Source organism: Leucopleurus acutus (assembly GCF_964270905.1).
Source record: "Leucopleurus acutus genome assembly, chromosome: 18".
Taxonomy (NCBI): Eukaryota; Metazoa; Chordata; class Mammalia; order Artiodactyla; family Delphinidae; genus Leucopleurus; species Leucopleurus acutus.
This window is the reverse complement of record NC_139160.1, coordinates 70,332,743-70,350,691: the sequence shown is the minus strand read 5'-3', so window position 1 is coordinate 70,350,691 and position 17,949 is coordinate 70,332,743. Positions and strand designations below refer to the sequence as shown.

Below are 17,949 nucleotides of genomic sequence, written 5' to 3'. Positions count from 1 at the left end.
AGTCATATGCAGCTAGTGCAAGGGAAATCGCCAAATGGAAGAAAAATATGTTGCCCAGATTCTATCAATATGAGTAGTTTATCTAACAGTGTGAAAGATGGGGCGGAGAAGGCATGGGAACAAGATTTACCAGCTCCAGAGACTTGCCAAGGCCTCATATTCAATATATATCAGAAGAAGGATCATGACCTTGTCAAATCAGATGAGGAACTGAAACAACCAGGAAGTATAAATATTCAGGTACAACCACAAACACATTTTGCACAGACTATTTTAAGCTCTGCTTCATGCCCTACATTGGATCAGTTTCAACTTAGAAAGCTAGAGAGCTATGCTAGGTTTTCACCTCCAATGTCAGGAGAAGCAAAGATTGATGAACAAATAGTTTCTGAAAGAGAATGTGGTGTTCCATCTGATGCAAACCATCAAAAGGAACAAGCTGATGTTATTGAAAAGAAAGAGACAGTGACTTTAGATTTCTGCCTGGCTTCTTTATCTATATCCAAAAGCAAGAGAAATTTCAAACAATATTCAGACATGAAAACCTTAATGAAGCCCAAATGTGGAATTTTAAAAGCAAAGAAACCATCAATTTCAAACATGCTCAATATCAAGGCTGGTGCTAGCCCAAATCATAGAAAAGAATTGGGATATAACTTAACAACCAAAATGAAAGAGGTGGGTCAAGGTGAAAAAATGGCAGACGCCAGGTACTCCCTCACGTCTATTATACCTGCCGTTAATAGGTATAGCAAGAGAGAAAGGGAAAAAAACATGTTAGGGGAAAAAAGACTCAGTTCTAAACAAGTAAAGCAAGAGATATCACCACATGAAGGTAATATTACTCCAGGTGACACCAAAGAAACCAATCTTCAAGATGAAGAGGAAGAAGAAGGTGAACAGGAGATGTTGTTAAAGATAATTCCACAGCACAGCCAGCATTTCATCTTCTGTTCAGGCCAGAGGAAGGAGCTTGACCTTCACAAATGGGGAAACAAAGGACGTGGGAAAATTCTGTTTGTTACAGAACAAGACATCCCACGACAAACACAGCTTCCGGATCCAACCCAGGCAGAGGAGCCAAAGAGAAGCCAGCAGACACTAAATGGCATGGTGTGGTCAGCAAGTTCAACCCTTCCCTTTCTAAAGTCAAAGGAATCACTAATTGGTCGAGTTTTAATTGATACAATGAAATGTGATGTCCCAAGTAATGGGAGATGTACGGGGGACCTGTACAATCATGGTAAAGAGGAAAAGGCAGAGTTTAAAGAATATGTACAAGCAACTGTCCTGGGGTCTTTGGATGCCTCCACACCTGATCTATTTGAATCTAAGAGGCAGAGAAAGACGCTTACATGTAGAGCCTTAAAAAGTAAAATGAGTCCCAAATGTGTTATTATGAAGACAAGGAAGGCACCAATTTCACAGATATTTAATATCCCTGGGAATGGTTATTTAAAAGCCCTACATCCAAAAACCCTGAAATCACAGACTGTTGACTTTTTAATTCAGATAAAATACTCTGGGGTACTGGAAGATCGTACTGCAGAGAGAAAGGAAGGAGTAGCCCAAGAATTACCAGCAGCAATTCCACAGGTTTTGGATTTATCCACACTTGCTTTACCTGTGTCAAAAAGAAACAACTCAAAACTTACACACAAGAGAAATAAAATGAGTCCCAAATGTGTAACTTTGAAGGCAAAGAAGACACCGATTTCAAAGACATTTAGCATCACAAAATGTGGTGCACCAAGCCATGGTAGGCAATTTGAATGCAACTACAAAACCATGAGGAAACAAGGTCAGTCTGTGGCAGCTGTCATCCTGAATGCCTTTTCCCCTCCCGTGGCCGTTTCACTGGACATGAAAGTGCATGACAGAAGCAAAGTAGAGACGGACATGCCGTGGAAGATGAGGTTCAGTCATGAGCTGCAACACCAAGGACAGTGGCCAGATAGAGAAAGAGCCTCGTGTCCCTATTCCAGGGGTGAGAAGGGCAGGGCCTCAAATGTCAGGAAGGAAGTCAAAGACCTCGGTGGAGAAGCAGCGCCATGGAATTCCCAGCACCTCACTTTCCATGCTCCTAACATGAAGGAACCTCGCTTTGTGAAATCAGATCTAAAATGTAAGTATTCAGCAAGGGAAAAAATCCCAGAATCGCTTACCATAGCTCAGGAGCTGCAGCAACACACACTTTTCACACAAAGTGTATTGCATCCTGTGTCTTGCTCTATTTTGAATTCACTTCCATTTGAGAAGCTACCAAAAAGAACAAAAACGCAGAGTCCAAAGATTTTATCTCCAATGACAGGGAAATCACTTAGTGAATCTTTATCTGTTAAAGCACCGACTGATATCCTATCTGAAAGAGGCCCTACAAAGGAACTTGCTGGTTCTATTCCAGAGGAAAAAATAGGGTTACCAAAGGATTTACGAGTGAGAACCCTGCAGTCTTTTGGTATCTACATGCCAGCGTCACCTAAAATTAAAGGGTTGAAAAATGCAGCACTAATCCCTAAGTCTAGAACTGGGAAAGCCCAGATGGCATCCATTTTAAAGACAACTAATATCACTAGGTCTGGTGCCCCCAGCCATGGAAAGGAACAGGTCTACACCTTGGATGACATGGCCAAAGAAATATCTCAAAGTATGTCAAATATATTTATGAATACCTTTTTTTCACCTACACCTGTTTCACCTGCCATCAAAACACACAAAAAACTGAAAGCAAAGAAAGGCCCATTAAGAAAAAAAGTCAATATTATACAGTTAAAACAAGAGGAAGGGAAAGGAGTGTGTAAATATACCTCTAATAAATGGAGCACCTCAAGCAGCACATCAGAATCAAGATGGCAAAATGAAAAAGAAAAAATGGGCAAGGAAGTTTTACTCGAAGCAGGTCTACAATTCCTGAATAGGACCGGAAGTAGAAAAGATCAAAATATCCTTATTACAGAGCAAGAAGCATGGCAACAAGCACTAGTTTTGGAAAATATGTTGGAGTCTATTTGTTCTCCTCTGATAATTCCATTTCAAACTGAAGAGCTGAAAAAGAATATCCTACCACAAACAGACATACTGCATAGAATAAGTGAAAAGAGTTCACGTCTAAAAAGAGGGAAAGCAATGTTTGATGGTCTTTTAATTGATGAGGCAGTGTATAGGACTACATCTGATCAGAGCTCCACAAAGAAGCTGGATGTTCCCAGTGCAGCTTCCCAACAACTTGAAGAAGAAATGGAAGACATAAAAACTCAAAAAATAACAAAATACACAGTTGATCAAAATATCCCACCTCCCAAGTCAGGGATCTCAGTGCTTGGAGATCCATATAATGAAAGCTCTAGAAGGAAAGTGGGTGGTCGTATTGCCAAGAAACATAAAGAGTTGCCAAGAGATTTACTAACAATATCCATGATGTCTGTTTTACCTGACTCTAAAAGGCAGAAAAAGGCATTACAATTTCCAGGAAGGAAAGATCTTATGGGTCCCAAATGTATAACAATGAAGGCAAAGAAGCCTCTTTTTTCACAGGTGCTTAATATCATTGAGGATGGTCATCTGTACTGTAGAAAGGAACAGGAAGGCCATTTAAAGTCTATGATAAAGGACATGCAACCAAATAGAAGTATAGGTGATGCATTTTTATCTCCCACACCTGTTTCAACTGATAACAAAATAGATTTTGAAATTGATAGCACACCAAAAACAGGGACGGATCGACCAAGAGTGAAAATACACAACCATACCTATCCAGAGCTAGAGAAATCAACAAGTGATGGGGAAGCATGGGAGGCCAATTTGACTGATACACAAAGCAGATCCAGCAACACAGGTAAAATGAATGTGCCACATAAAAAGGAAGAGGAAAATATCCCAGAAATGTTAGCAGAATCAGTTCTGTGCTATAGTCAACACTTCCATTTCAGTTCCCATCATATGAAAAATCTTGGCCCTTACAAACCAAAATCTAAACTGAATCGTTCAGAAGGCAGGAGGACTTGGAATTTGTCTTGTGCCATGCAAAATATGAGGCAAGAAGAACACGTTAGAGAAACTATCTTAGAGGCTGTTTCTAGAAACGTGATGAATTTTATTCGAGTACAAACATTGAAGAAACGTCTTCGTACTCAAGGGGGAATACAATATATGGTAGGTCTAAAGACCCCATTTCCAAAAGCTAGAAAGTCAGAGACTGGTTCCATACAATGTGATGGTCTCTGGGATGGAAATCCGAGGAGGATATGGGATCATCCTATTTCTAAGAAAAAGACATGGAATCAAAGTGACTTAGTAAGAACTGTCTTAAAGCCTTTAGATTTCTCCAGCCTTGATTCGTCTGAACCCAGAAGCCAGAGTTACACATTAGAGGTTGCAGACAAGAAAAATACAATGAGTCCCAAGCAGGTAATTGTGGAGGCAGAGAAACCATCAATTTTACAGGTGCTTAATAGCACAAGTTGTCTTACAGGAATCCATATTAAAAAACCCCACAAAGTTAAGTACAAGATAAGAGAGAGGCAATGGAATGAAAGTGTGAGAGAGAGATTACTCCTCACCACTGAGGGAGCTAAGATTCCAACGCCCAAGTTAGTGATTGATCAACTCTCATTCGATACAGCAGCGAGGGACACTCTGTATAATGACAGAACACGTCACAAAAATCTGGGTGGTCTTATCACAGAGAAAAAGGCAGAGTCGGAGGAAAACTTAGCCACAGCTCTCTTGGGGCCTTTAGATTTGTTCACGCCTGTTTTATCTGACTCTGAAAGCCAGATAAACACAGTACAAGAGAAAATCATACTGAATCCCAGATGTTTAGCTCTAAAGAAAAAGGAGCCACTCATTTCACAGATACTTAAAGTCAATAGGCAGTTTGCCACAAAGCAGAGGAAAAAACTTAGATCCAATTTAAAAACCAAAATGAAAGAGATTTGGCAAGGTAAAAATGTGGCTGTTATATTTACAAATGCCATTTACTTCACATTGGATACCTCTGACATTAAAAGGCAAAGTAGATTCAAAACAGAGATAGACAGAGTATCAAGGTTTAGTCCTGTACAACCAACACACATGGAGCTGCCAGTTGAAAGCCGAGTGATTTTACAATCAGTTAATGCCACAGGTCATGCTGCTTTAAGCATTAATAAGGAACAAGAACAGGAACAGGAGGTGGGCATAGAGAGAGAGAAAACTGTGTTAAATGCAGACCTAAAATCTACAGATGCTTCTACGTCTATTCCACCGCACATAAAAATGGAGCAGTCACCTAGTACCTGGGGTAACTATGAAGAATCTTCTGAAAAGAGAAATGCCCTGAACAAAGCAAGAGTTACAGAGGAAGAAGAGTATGAACAACAGGTTTTGTTTGGAACACCTCCACAAAATACCCAGCCATTTGAGTTTCTACAAACTAGACAGCAAGAACCATGTGTCTCAGGAACCATCCAGAATTCTGCTTATGCTTACAATCCTAAATATCCTAAAATCATAAAACATAAAGGTAATGCAAAAGCAGCAGGTGTGACAAACACTATGCATACTGAACAGGTAAAGTCAAAGGCAAAGAAACCACTTGTTTCCCTGATGTATAACACAACAGGGTATGGAACCCAGAGCAACGAAAAGGAAATGAGGTGTAACATCAAGAAACAGAAGCCGGGGTTCCAGCAAGGTAACGCTGAGGTAGAGTTCGTTCTGAAAACTATTTGTGACTCTGGGTCTATTCCACCTCAAATTCAAGCATTGATGGAAGCAGAAAGGGAGAAAGGCAAGGCACAAAGGCTGATACACATTCCTCCAGAGCCAAAGCTGGAGAAAGCACTAAATAGAAGACAAATAGCATTTTCACAGTCCATTGCTAAGAGTGCTAAATCAAGAAATATTAAAACACTGAAACAATATATTAGAGAGCGAGAAGAAAAGTACCAAATTGCTTCACCAGACGTTCTCCCACAATGTAAATACCGATTCATGATGAGCCAGCCACTGAAGAAAGAGCCTGATGATGTCAAATTCTCAGTAGATTTGAAAAGAGAAGTATATCCTGATCGACATTCACAAAAGAGGGAAACCAACTGCACTACGTTTGACATCTCAAGAATTAGATTACACACAAAACACAAATTCCTTATCACACCAGGAGTAAAGGAGGGATATGGAGACATGACCCAACATTCATTTCCAACTCCACAGTGGAGAGAAGTATCTAAGAAAACGGACATTTCCTTAAGTTCAAAAGGAAAGAATATGTTTCTCCCAGAGTTGGATGCTTCTCAACAGAAGACTTGCAAGGAGCAGAAACTGCTGAAACAAGGAAGTATTTCAAGGACACACCTGGAGCATACTTTGTATCCCATTATGGAAACTCCTCATTTGGAAAATACAGTAAAGGTCTCTGAGGAAGGTACATACATTGACAGAAAAAATATTTCACATCTATTGGGAAGAGGAGGATTAAGAGAAACTGATATCTTACAAGGTTCAAAAGGACAGACATTTCTTTGTACAAATGTAGAGGCCCAGCGATATATGTCTGCAGTGCAGAAAGGAGAAGTGAAACCAGATCACGCTCCTGAACAGATTCTGGATTCGTTATCTTGCCCCAGTGAGGAGCCTCTTCATGTCAAAGGGGCAAGAAATGCAACAGGGAAAGAAAATGTTAACACCCCTATCGTTTCAAATGTAAATCCATGGAGAAAAGAGAAACCAAAGTTAATGGACAGTCTGTCAAAATCAAATGGACAGAAAATAAAGTTTTCCAAAAAGTGGAGGGCAAAGCAACAAAATAGTTCTAACCAGAAAGAAGAAAATCTTCTGGAATCAGTTTCCTCTTGCATATTGCATCAACTCCATATTGGAAAGCGAAAGAAAGAAGTCTCAGCCACAGGAATCAGTCCAACGGTTTTGAGCCCAGTGGTAGAGAAAGCATCAAACAAAGCAGATATTCCAGTGGATCAACCTCCATGCTCAGAAGGAATTAATTTGCATATTGGAGAAAGAAAAGAACATCAACAAGAAAATATATGCAAGGCTCTTGCAACATCTGTTTCTCATTCTTTGATGAATATACTTCAGATTAAATTGCTAAGGGTAACGAAAGCATTAAAGGAAGTCGATAGTCCAACGTACCACATTTCAAATACAGAAGGAATTGGCTTGTCTATTGCAGGAAGAGAAGAGCAACCAGAACGTATACAACATATTTGTCCAAATCTTGCTTCTGACTCTTCGAGAGATATATTTCAGAGTAAGATGCTGTGTGAAAAGAAGGCATCAGAAGAAGTAGTTAGCACAGTGGATTACACTCCAAGTGCAGAAGGAATTGGTTCGCTTATTACAGGAAGGGGAGACCAGCAAGAGAAATGTACTTATGAGGCTCTTCGAAAGTCTGCATCTCACCCCCAAGCAGGTCTACGTCAAACTGATACCCCAGTGCAAGAAGTAAAACTAGATGGCACAAATAGGATGAACTGTGAATATTCACCTCCACAGGCTAAGGAAGCATTAAAAGGAATGGGTGTTATTGTTGGATATATTCAAAAAAGTGAGGAAAGACAAAACTTACCCAGTATAGAACAAAGCCGGCAGCACTTGTTGACTCCGTCTGAGAATCTTGTGGAGCATACGTCTTACCTTCAAAATGATCCCTGGCTGCTGCCACATTTAACACCTCTGACAAAGGAAGCATTATCGGAAGTAGGTAGTGTGTCAAGCAGGACAAAAGGATTAGACTTGATTTCTAAAGATCAACTAAATACCGGATGTGATTGTGGCCTGGAATGGACTGTACCCTCGATTCCTCCAAGGCAAACAACAAAACAAAATACAAGGCCGCCTTTAGAATCATTCACTAAAACTGTAAAATATCAGAATGTCTCATTGCTGAAAGGAGAGAAATCACTGGATGGGGCGCAGGTAATTGATTCAATATCAAATGTTAGCTCCCCCAAGCTAAGAGTTAGAAAGAATGTGCAATTACATAAAGCGTATCAAAAAAAGGTGCAAAAAGAGGTATGTTTACCTGGATTATTTTCACATTCTCTTTCTATCCATATGCCTCTTTTGCCTGAAAATAAAAGACAGAAGAATGACTTAAAGCGAGGAGTTAAGAAAGGCATAATACACCCCCAAAGAACTTTGGAGAAATTGTTATTTTCAAATATATTTAATACCACTGACGGTGGTAGCCCAGGCAATAGAATAGAACTGCAGTGGAGCATAAAAGAGAAAATGGTAAATATAAAACATAGAAAGGTCAAACCCGATTTGATTTTGACAAGTATATATGACTTCATCCCTTCTTTATCTTACCTCAAATTGAATAAAAAGACAATTGATGAGATTATCTCAAATAATGTAAAAAGAATAAAACAACCTGTATCACAGAAAAAGGAGAAGGAAAGAAGAAAAGTCAATATGAAAGGAATAATGGATCCCAACATTATCTTGAAAGCAAAGAAATCATCACTGTCATGTATACTCAATGAAAAGGAATTGCCAGGGCTGTTGAACATTATAAAACAAGAGAGCAATGTGCAGATAGGTAAAGGTAAATCAGGTGTGAAACTGACAAACCTGTTTACTTCCTTACCATCTCTATCACATCCTAATTTGAATTCAAGAACAAAAGGAGGAAGAGATAAATCAGGAACACCATGGAACTGCCTTCCACCACTAAACCTCCAGGCATCATCAAATATCAGGAAAACATCATTTGCAGAGTCAATTAGTAGAGACAGTTTAAGCAACATGATAGAATCAAAACAACGTTTGCCCCAGAAAAAGAAGGAAGATGAAGACAATATAGTATACATGAAAGATATAAGGGGCTGCAAATGTGCCCCTTTTAAAAGAAAGAAAAAACTTTTTACACATACACTGCATGGAAACGAACCACAGTGGAACAATAAAGAACAAGAGAAAATGATGCAGGAAGATAAGAGTGATCTAGTTGTAGTTCAGAATAATCCCTGTGTTTCCATTCTGTCTTCACCTCACATGGAATGGGGTCCTGCAGTGAAAGAAGAGGCATACATGCGAGGAGTGTCAGGGTTCTGCCTTCCACCATTGACCCTCCAGGGGTTGTCAGATGCAGTGATAATATGTGGGGAGCCAACTGATGATATTTTAAGCAGCATAGAAAGATCAAAATATATGTCACAGGAGAATGAAGATAAAGTGGAAATGGCTTTGGAAGACATAAGGAATCCCAAAAGAATAGCTTTGGAGGTGAACCAGTCTCCAATTGCACGGGAATTACAGTTGAACATCAAAAAAAAAGAGGAAAAGATGCAGGAACATAAAGATGAACGAGTTGGGATTCAGAGAAAATCTTGTGTTTCCATCTCTTCTCTGCCTTACTGTGAAGTGGACACAAGAAGGAAAGGAGAAGCAATCATGCTAAGAAAAACAAGATCCTCTTTTCTACAACCCAAACTCCAGGATTCATCAGATACAGGAAACATAGCACATAAAAAGTCTGTTTATGGTGATAACTCAAACAATGTAAAAAAAGCCAAAGAACATATAATGCAGGAAGAAGAAGGAAGAGTAAAAATGGCAAAAGTCCTACCTTTGGAGAAAAAGAAATCACCAAGTTCACAGGAAATCCAGTTGGACATCAAAGAACAAAAGAAAAAGATACAAAGAATTCAGGGTGAACCAAGTGTGATTTTGACATGTACTTCCATACCTGCTACTTCTTTTAAATTGGATACAAGAATAAAAGAGGAAGACTACAGAGCTGAAGTAACAAGGTACTCTCTTCCAGAACCATCACACCAGAAATCACCAGATATAGTGAAAAAAGAAAGAAAAGAGTTCATCAAGGGTGATATCACAAGTGATGTACAAGCAGCAAACGAATATATGCCCCAGAAAGGAGAGGATAGAGGAAAAGTAGTAAATATGAAATATATAATGTACTCCAAAGAGACAACTTCCAAGGCAAAGGTATTACCACTTCCACATGTACCCAATACCCCTGGCAGGTGTAGCCCCCAAATTAGAGAAGTACAGACAAACAGAAGAGAAGACTTGGGACATGTACAGGAAAGAAGAAGTGAACTACATGAGGTTCTGACAGAACCTTGTCTACCTCAATTTACATTAAGCAAAGTTACAAAAGGCAAGAAAGAGAAGCAAAGAGTAATAAAACCTGGTATTCCATTCTCATGGCACAGGGAATCATCAAATGCAGAGAAATTAAAATACACACTGTCACCTGTGAATGATATCTCAAGTGATTTGAAAATAACAAAATACATGACACAGAAAGAAGAGGGTAAAGCAAATATTTTTGTGAGAAACCTAATGCATCCCAAGTGCTTAGCTTTGAAGGCAAAGAAATCACCCCTTTTCCATATACTCAAAGCAAAGGAACTGCAAGTGAACATCAAAGAGCAAGTGAAAAGGGGGCAGGAAGGTAGAAGGGACACAGTCGTGCTTCTGAGCAAAATTTGTCCTTTTGTCACTTCTTCAGTTCATCTTAAATTTGACACAACAACAAAAGAAGAAGGTGGTCCAGGAATCATAAGGAATTATGTGCCACTCCCTGAGCTCCAAGATTCATTGCCTTCAGTGCAGATAGCACCTCCAAAGTCAACTGATAGCCACAGAAAGAAAGGAAAACAACATCCACCACCGAAAGAAAAGGACAGAGTACAAACAGCAGCCATGAGCGGCTCAGTGTGCACCAGTGGCACAGATTTCAAGGCAAAGACATCATCCCCTCCTCATGTGTTCAGTGTTGCTGAGCACGGTGCTCTGAGTAGGAGAAAGGAGCCATGGCTGAGCATTGAGGAGAGAGTAGAACAGGGGCAGGGAAGAACAGAAGACCTTGATGTGGCTCCAACAAAAACTCCTCCTTCCTCGCCTTCTCCATCTCACCATAGATTGGATGCAGGAACCAAAGGAGACGAAGACTTGCCTGCAGTTGCAGGATTCTCTCCTTCACCATTTCAGCTCCCTGAGTCATCAGGTGCAGGGAAAATCAGATATGCAGATTCCAGTCAAGGTATTAGCTCATGTAATGGAATAATAAAAACTAATGGACATATGCCATATAGAGAGACAAAGTTCAGAGTAAAAACAAAAGACAAGAAAGATAGAATATACCCCAAAATAATAACTTTGGAAGCCCATACATCCCCACTTACACATCTACTCAGTAGAAACAGACTACCTTTGAATGTCAAAGGGCAAGGGAAGGAAGTGCAGGACAGCAAAGGTGAGCCAGAAATGGTTCTGAGGGAAACTCGTGCCTCCTTACTTTCTCCATCTTACCTGAAATGGGACACTAGCAGGAATGAAAAGGAACACACAGAAAGAATAATACAATCCTGTTTTTCACCACTGAAGATTTATGATCCATTCAATCCAAGCAAAAAAGCAGATGCTAAGTCATTTGACGGTTATTTGTTAAAAGACAAAGATAGACTCAAAACAGTTATTGAAGACAAAGTGCTCCTGATATCTATGCATCAGAATGCAAAGGAATTACCACTTTCATATATACGTGATACCAAAGAATTGAAGTGGAAAATTAAAGAGCAAAAGAGAAAGGTACAGAGAGAGGACAGTGAACTAGTCACAAAACTGAAAAACATTTATATTTCTTTACTCGCTCTACCATATCTTAAATCTGATACAACAGGAGGAGAGGGGTACATGATAAGAATTACAAAATTGCCTCTCCCACAAGCACAGTCCAAGGAATCATCAGAATATGCTGAGACCGATGAGGGACAACTTTCAAAATACATAAAAAAATTAAAAGAACACATGCTACACAAAGAAGAGAAGGAGAGAGAGAAATATATGGATATGGATAGTAGAGTGGACCACAATAATATGGATTTGGAAGCAAAGAAATCACCTATTTTACTTACATACAATCTAAGTGACCTTCAGTGGAAAACTAAAGGGCAAGAAGGGAAGGTTCAGGAAGATAAACGAGAGCCGGGTGATGCAACACTGACTGAGACTTGCACTTCTAAATCTTCTCTTCACCTTGACAGAAACACCAGCATCAGAGAAAAGGGCATGCCAATGTTATCAAGACCCTCTTTTCCCCCAGTAAACTTCCAGAAATCATCAGGTTCTGAGGAAGTGGTACATGCAGAGCCAATGGCTAGTGATACTGTCATCAGTCCCCCAAAAGAAAAACAACATTTGCCCCAGAACAGGGAAGAGGATGGCGTAGAAAGAGGAAACCTCATGTTCCCCAAACATCATGAAAAGGAGATGCAGGAAAGTAAAGATGGACCAGGTATGGTTCTGACCAAATCTTCTACTTCATCACCATCTCTCCCTGCCCTCAAATTGGATAAAGTACAAGTCAATAATGAAATGCTAGCACTTAAAAGGTCTGTTTTCCTGAGAATATCGTACGCAGGGGAAATAGTACATACAGATTCAATCAGTGCTGATACCACAAAAGTTGGTCAAAACCTGAAGAAATGTTCTACTTCATCACCATCTCTCCCTGCCCTCAAAATAGATAAAGAAATACAAGTCGACAATGAAATGCTAGCACTTAAAAGGTCTGTTTTGCTCAGAATATCAAATGCAGGGCAAATAGTACATACATATTCAATTAGTGGTGATACCACGAAAGATGTTCAAAATGAGGAACAACCTATGCCTGAGAAAGAAGAGAGGGAAAGAGAAACAATGGTAGATAGGAGAGGTGCGATGCACACCAAAGATATAACTTTGAAGTCCAAGAAGTCACCTTCTTCATATATGCTCCACAGAACAGAATTACATCTGAACACTGGGGGGATAGAGCAAAAGAAACAGGAAAGTCAAGGTAAACCACCCAGTACAGTGGTAAGAAACATTTATGTCTCCAAACCTCCAACTAAGCTGGAATTGGATAAAGGTACACAAGTAGATGAAGGAAGGCTTGGAATTAAAAAACCCTCTCTACTTCTACGAATGCTTTCAGCATTATCAGATGCAAAGAAGAGACCAGATACGAAGGGAATTGGTAGTGATGTAATTAAAAGAAAACAACATATGTCAGAGAAAGAAAAAAAGTATGATGTGAAAAAAGTAGACATGAGGCTCAGGACACATCACAAAGAGGCAACGATTTCACCAATACCACATGTCCTTAGTACAAAGGAATTTATGTTGAATGTTATTAAAGGGCCAGGGGAAAAAGTGCACAAAGGTAAAGATGAACCATGTATGGTTCTGACAAGAACTTTTCTTTCCATCCCATCAGCACCTCTTTATCTAGAGTCAGGGAGCAAAATAGACAAAGACGCACCAGGAATCATGGGATCCTCTCGTCCACAGCAGAATCTCCAGGAATCATCAGATACCCAGAAAACAGCAATTAGAGAGTCAGCTGCTGGTGAGAGTGAAATTGTTAAAAATGCAGAACACTCAGTGCCAGAAGAGGCCATGCAACAGTGGACCTCAAACTTCATGATCAGTGTACAGCAAAGGAAAGAGCCTCCACAAGTCAAATCTGAAGGATTTGATGATTGGAAGTCACCACCTTTGGCAGGGGGTCCAGATGCAACATACATGACAATACATCCCAAATTGCAGCCAAAACCTATTTTAGAAAATTTTACTTGCAAAGAAAAAATCAAGCCCACTAATCATTTAGAGTCAAAAGCACCTGAAATAAAACTGAATTTGATACCAGAGGTGGTAAAACAATCCTTCCAAAAGTTCAACTTTTATCAAAAACTGGCTATTTCAAAACATAACAGTTGGAAGCTCTATCCAAGACATAAAAAAATGTTCTTTTTGTCTCTGGAAGGGATTGATACCATAGAATTTAACCTAAAGCACAAATACCAAAAAGACTCACCTCCTGTCAGCTGTATGAAGTCACTGATTGTTAATGTTTCAAGGGGCAATGAAAAGATCATTACGAAGTTAAAGAGTATAAATGAGCTAGATAGTGGAACATCTCCTTTGACTTCTGCTAGAGAGATGACATTGCCTCATATTCTCCAAAACTATTCAGTAGGAGAAAAAAACAAACTTCTCATACACTTTTCTATGAAAACACTGGAGATTCAAATGAAAGCCTTTCCCAGAATTGTAAGAGAATCTTACACAATGGCCAGGGCTCAGGATGGAAGGAAGCCTTTATCTAAATGTATTCATTCTGGTGTCAAAGTACCAAAACGAAAAAACAGAGTTTTGTTACTTTTTGAGGAAAAATCTCTTCATCAAATAGATCTTGATTTACAATACAAATACCATCGTTTTCTCCTGGGCTCTCCAGTCAAAAGTATGTTCCCTAAGCCAAATGCACTTCCCAAACATATTCTTAAATTACAGACAGTTGCAATACGTAAAAAAGTAGACAATAGTGGAGAAAGTGGTGGTCCTTCCATTGGTACAAGACCGTTAGAAGAACATATCTCTTTCAAAAAGCAAAGTTTCCATGAAAACTCATCATTAGTCAGAAATTTCTTGGAGCCCACTCAGGTGTGTGCCTCTGACCCTGATCAACACAACACAGTGCAGAAAGATACCATGGCTCTTTCAAAGTTAAAATCTCATGTGACTCCAGAAAAAGATAAAGGATGTCATGTATGGTTTCAAGAAACAAATACATGTGAATCTGTTGATTTAAAGACTCAGGAAAAGACTCGGGATTTAGTTGATTCCCATTCAATTCAGAATTTTGAAGATTTTACTGATAGTCAGACAAATATTGAGAGTTCAGATAACTTGGAGGAATGCTCAGCTCTTGATGTACACGAGAGTGAAGAATGTATATTTTCAGATGCCAACCCTTATTTAAGTTGGAAGTCACAGAATATTCTGTTTGAATTACAGAAAGACATGCCTGTGGAAAATCTCTATAAGAAGAAAAAAATCAAAACTGATTTGAAACCACTTTACAGTGAAGATTCAGGTTCCCATCATATTAGAGGCTGTCAAAAACATTCCTCATTTGTGACACCACCTTCTTACGAATCCCACAAAAGCAGGAAACATAGGTCATCCTCCGAAATGACACCACCTTCTTATGAATCTCACAAAAGCAGGAAACATAGGTCATCTTCCAAAATGCGACCTCCTGACTTGTGGTGTCACAGTTCCTTAAATGCTGTAGAGGTTTTGTCTGTATCATCTTCCGTTCCGTTCAGCGAAGAGAAGCTTTCACAGACTGCAAGGAGTGGAAAATGTTATTCTTTAGTCCCCTTAATGGAATCAGATATTGAATTACATCTTGCAAAAAGCCAAGGCAATCCTCACAGGCATTTGGAAAGCAAAGAACGAAAGAAGGCCAAATTGTATTTATCTAGAAAGAACAACACTCCTTGGGAATGTGATGACAGTTATACGCAGCATAAAGAGAAACGCACAAGAAAGGAGAAGGTACGGGATTATGAGTCAGAAAGGTCAGATTATTTCCCAAGCAAACATAAGTCAGCATCAAAACCTCCTCAAGAGGATATCAGCTTCCATTCTGAAAGAGAACAAAACCAGCCATTTTTTTATGCCTGTATACCATCAGACTCGCCGGAGATTATACCCCAAACTGTTCGCTGGACTATTCCCCGCAACACTTTAAGGAAGAAGAACTTCAGAAGTCCCCTGGTGGCCAAGATTTCAAGTTCTTGCAACATATGGAGTTCATCCAAAAAGCTGCTGGGGTCGTTGTTAGGGTCCTTCAGCCTTGTTCATCAAAAATGATGTTAACATATCAAGATTCATCTCGAGGGGAAAGCTGGTTGCTCTTGTGATATTCTTTGAAAAATAAAATCATATAAAGTCAAATGGTTTCCTCATGAAGTGTTTTCTAAACTGATACCTTTTATTTCTACAGTAGATTTGCACAGTTCTGGGAGGGATGGATGGGAAAGCAGATGATTTCCCGTTTGGTCCAGCCATGCGTGAGATCTCCCCTCAGTTTGTGCTACCTCCTTATAATCCCCAAAGGAGAAGCCCACAGACGCCGAAGCCCCCTTCCCACCCTCCCCACGCACTCCCCCATGACTGAAGGGTGAGTCGGAGGAATTGTAGCCCATACATGAGATTGAGAGTACCCTAAAAGGTAGGAGGACATAGATACTGAAGGGAGACAGTTTCAAGTAGCAGCGAGGGTTCAACATTGTCAAATGTCACAAGATAAGGGATAAGTACTGGTTTTGAGAACCCAGGTTCCTCTGACGGCTTTGTCCTTGTCCCCAACCAGAAGTGGAACCCACAGCAGCTTTGTGACCCATACCTGCTCACCACCTGCCATGGCTAGGACATCAACGCGCTTGGGGACCTCGGCACAGAGCACCTGCCACTGCATCCTCTGGGGGTGGTGGTGGCAGGGAGCCGCCCCACAGCACTGCCAGGTGAAGGGAGACACCTCTCAGTGCATCTGAACTACCTGCCCTCCTATTACCACCTGCCCTGGGTTGTGAGGGCCCTGGTCGGGGATGGAGCAGGTCCACCTGTAGACAGAGATGACTGAGAGATGGAGTGTGATCCGGGGCACTGCCAGCAGTGCACCCTCACCTTTGCCCTCAGGGCTGCTGACCCCACCCCCTGCCCCCAGGCTCTTGCAGGAGGCCCAGAAAAGCTGAGTTGACCCAGGGGCTGCCAGGAGAAGAACCCAGATGTGTGAGATTGGGGATGGGGTGGTGGGATTTTTAGCACCAAGTGAATTTTTTTGAATGTATTTTGTACTGGCTTATTTCTTGTATGTAAATAAAATATTGGTCTCATTTGGAAAAAAACCCATTTTTTGCCTCATAAAAATTCCATAATGTTAATCATTTTATTATTATATTTTTCATATCACCATTATATTCATGCTAGGATAACAATGCTTCCTCTATTATAAATGCTACTTGATCTCTTTAAAATACATATTTCCTATGTGTGGAATATTTGGGCATGCTTAATAAAATACAAAACTACAAAAATTTCCAATTTTTTTTTTTACCAAGGAAAGTATCTAATTGTATACAACTTACACACAACTTTTAATTTTAATAATAGAAACAATGAAATTATTTCACTTCTTGACATTTATCAAGACTTTAACTCCCTAAGACATGCACTACAACCACGCACTAGATTCTGTCATCCGTATGATGGTCTTGGCATCTGAGTCATGTCTGTTGGGTTTGACAATCAAATTGAGTATTTTATTACTTTTTATTATAGAGAATTTTGAGCATACACACACAAAAAAGACAGTAGTATAATGTACCTCTATGTGCCCCTCACTCAGCCCTTAAACTTTGACCTATAGTCATACCTGCCTCATCCACTTCTCCATTAGTATTTTGAAGAAAATTACAGGTATATAATTTTATCTAAAAACATTTTACATATCTCTACAAGATAACTTTTTAACAACCATCTCATATCTAAGAAGTAACAATAATTATGTAATATCAAATATTCAGTCAGATGATTTCCAACTATCTCATGAATGTCATTTTCTAATAGTTCCCATTCCATTTGCTTTTTTTTTTTTCCTTCAAATTGAAGAAACCAGGTTGTTTGTAGAGTTTCCCACAACCTGCAGTTTGCTGATAGTGTCCCCATTTCAGATTGAAATTATTTAACTTTGAATTCCTACTTGTTCCTTAAAAGGTCTTTAAATAGATTACACAGTGTGCACCATTTAGAGGAAAATGTAGTGTTTCAGAAGACTGCCTGTCACTTCTGGCAATGCAAATTAGAGCTGTCACAGCTATAGGGCTATTATATATTTATCTGCTGTATAGAGATGTTCTATAGTTACATGTTCTATAGGGCTGTTATATAGTTATATAGAGCTGTTATATACTTAGAGCTGTTACAGCTGAAATAGCAAAATTTTTTACCATAAATGGTAGGGAGGGATTAAGTGACTAGTTCTTGTATTGTGAAGAACTTGCACTGAGACATCAAATGTCTATTTGTCAATCTATTTGAAAAGTATTACAAAATTTTGAATACCAAATTAGATATGAA

At 39.5% G+C, this 17,949-nt stretch overlaps 1 protein-coding gene across 1 annotated transcript in view; it reads left to right on the top strand.

Annotated features, from left to right (window-relative positions):
* CCDC168 (coiled-coil domain containing 168) overlaps positions 1–15,681 on the top strand; it is a gene marked incomplete at both ends in the record, with an annotated part of 28,051 nt that extends 12,370 nt beyond the window's left edge. Inside the window, 5 exons of the mRNA XM_082859269.1 lie at positions 307–2,125; positions 5,126–7,917; positions 8,395–9,992; positions 12,021–13,671; positions 14,659–15,681. Coding sequence (XP_082715395.1) covers positions 307–2,125; positions 5,126–7,917; positions 8,395–9,992; positions 12,021–13,671; positions 14,659–15,681 — 8,883 coding nt within the window. The remainder of the gene's footprint in view (positions 1–306; positions 2,126–5,125; positions 7,918–8,394; positions 9,993–12,020; positions 13,672–14,658) is intronic.
* Positions 15,682–17,949: the final 2,268 nt, after the last annotated feature.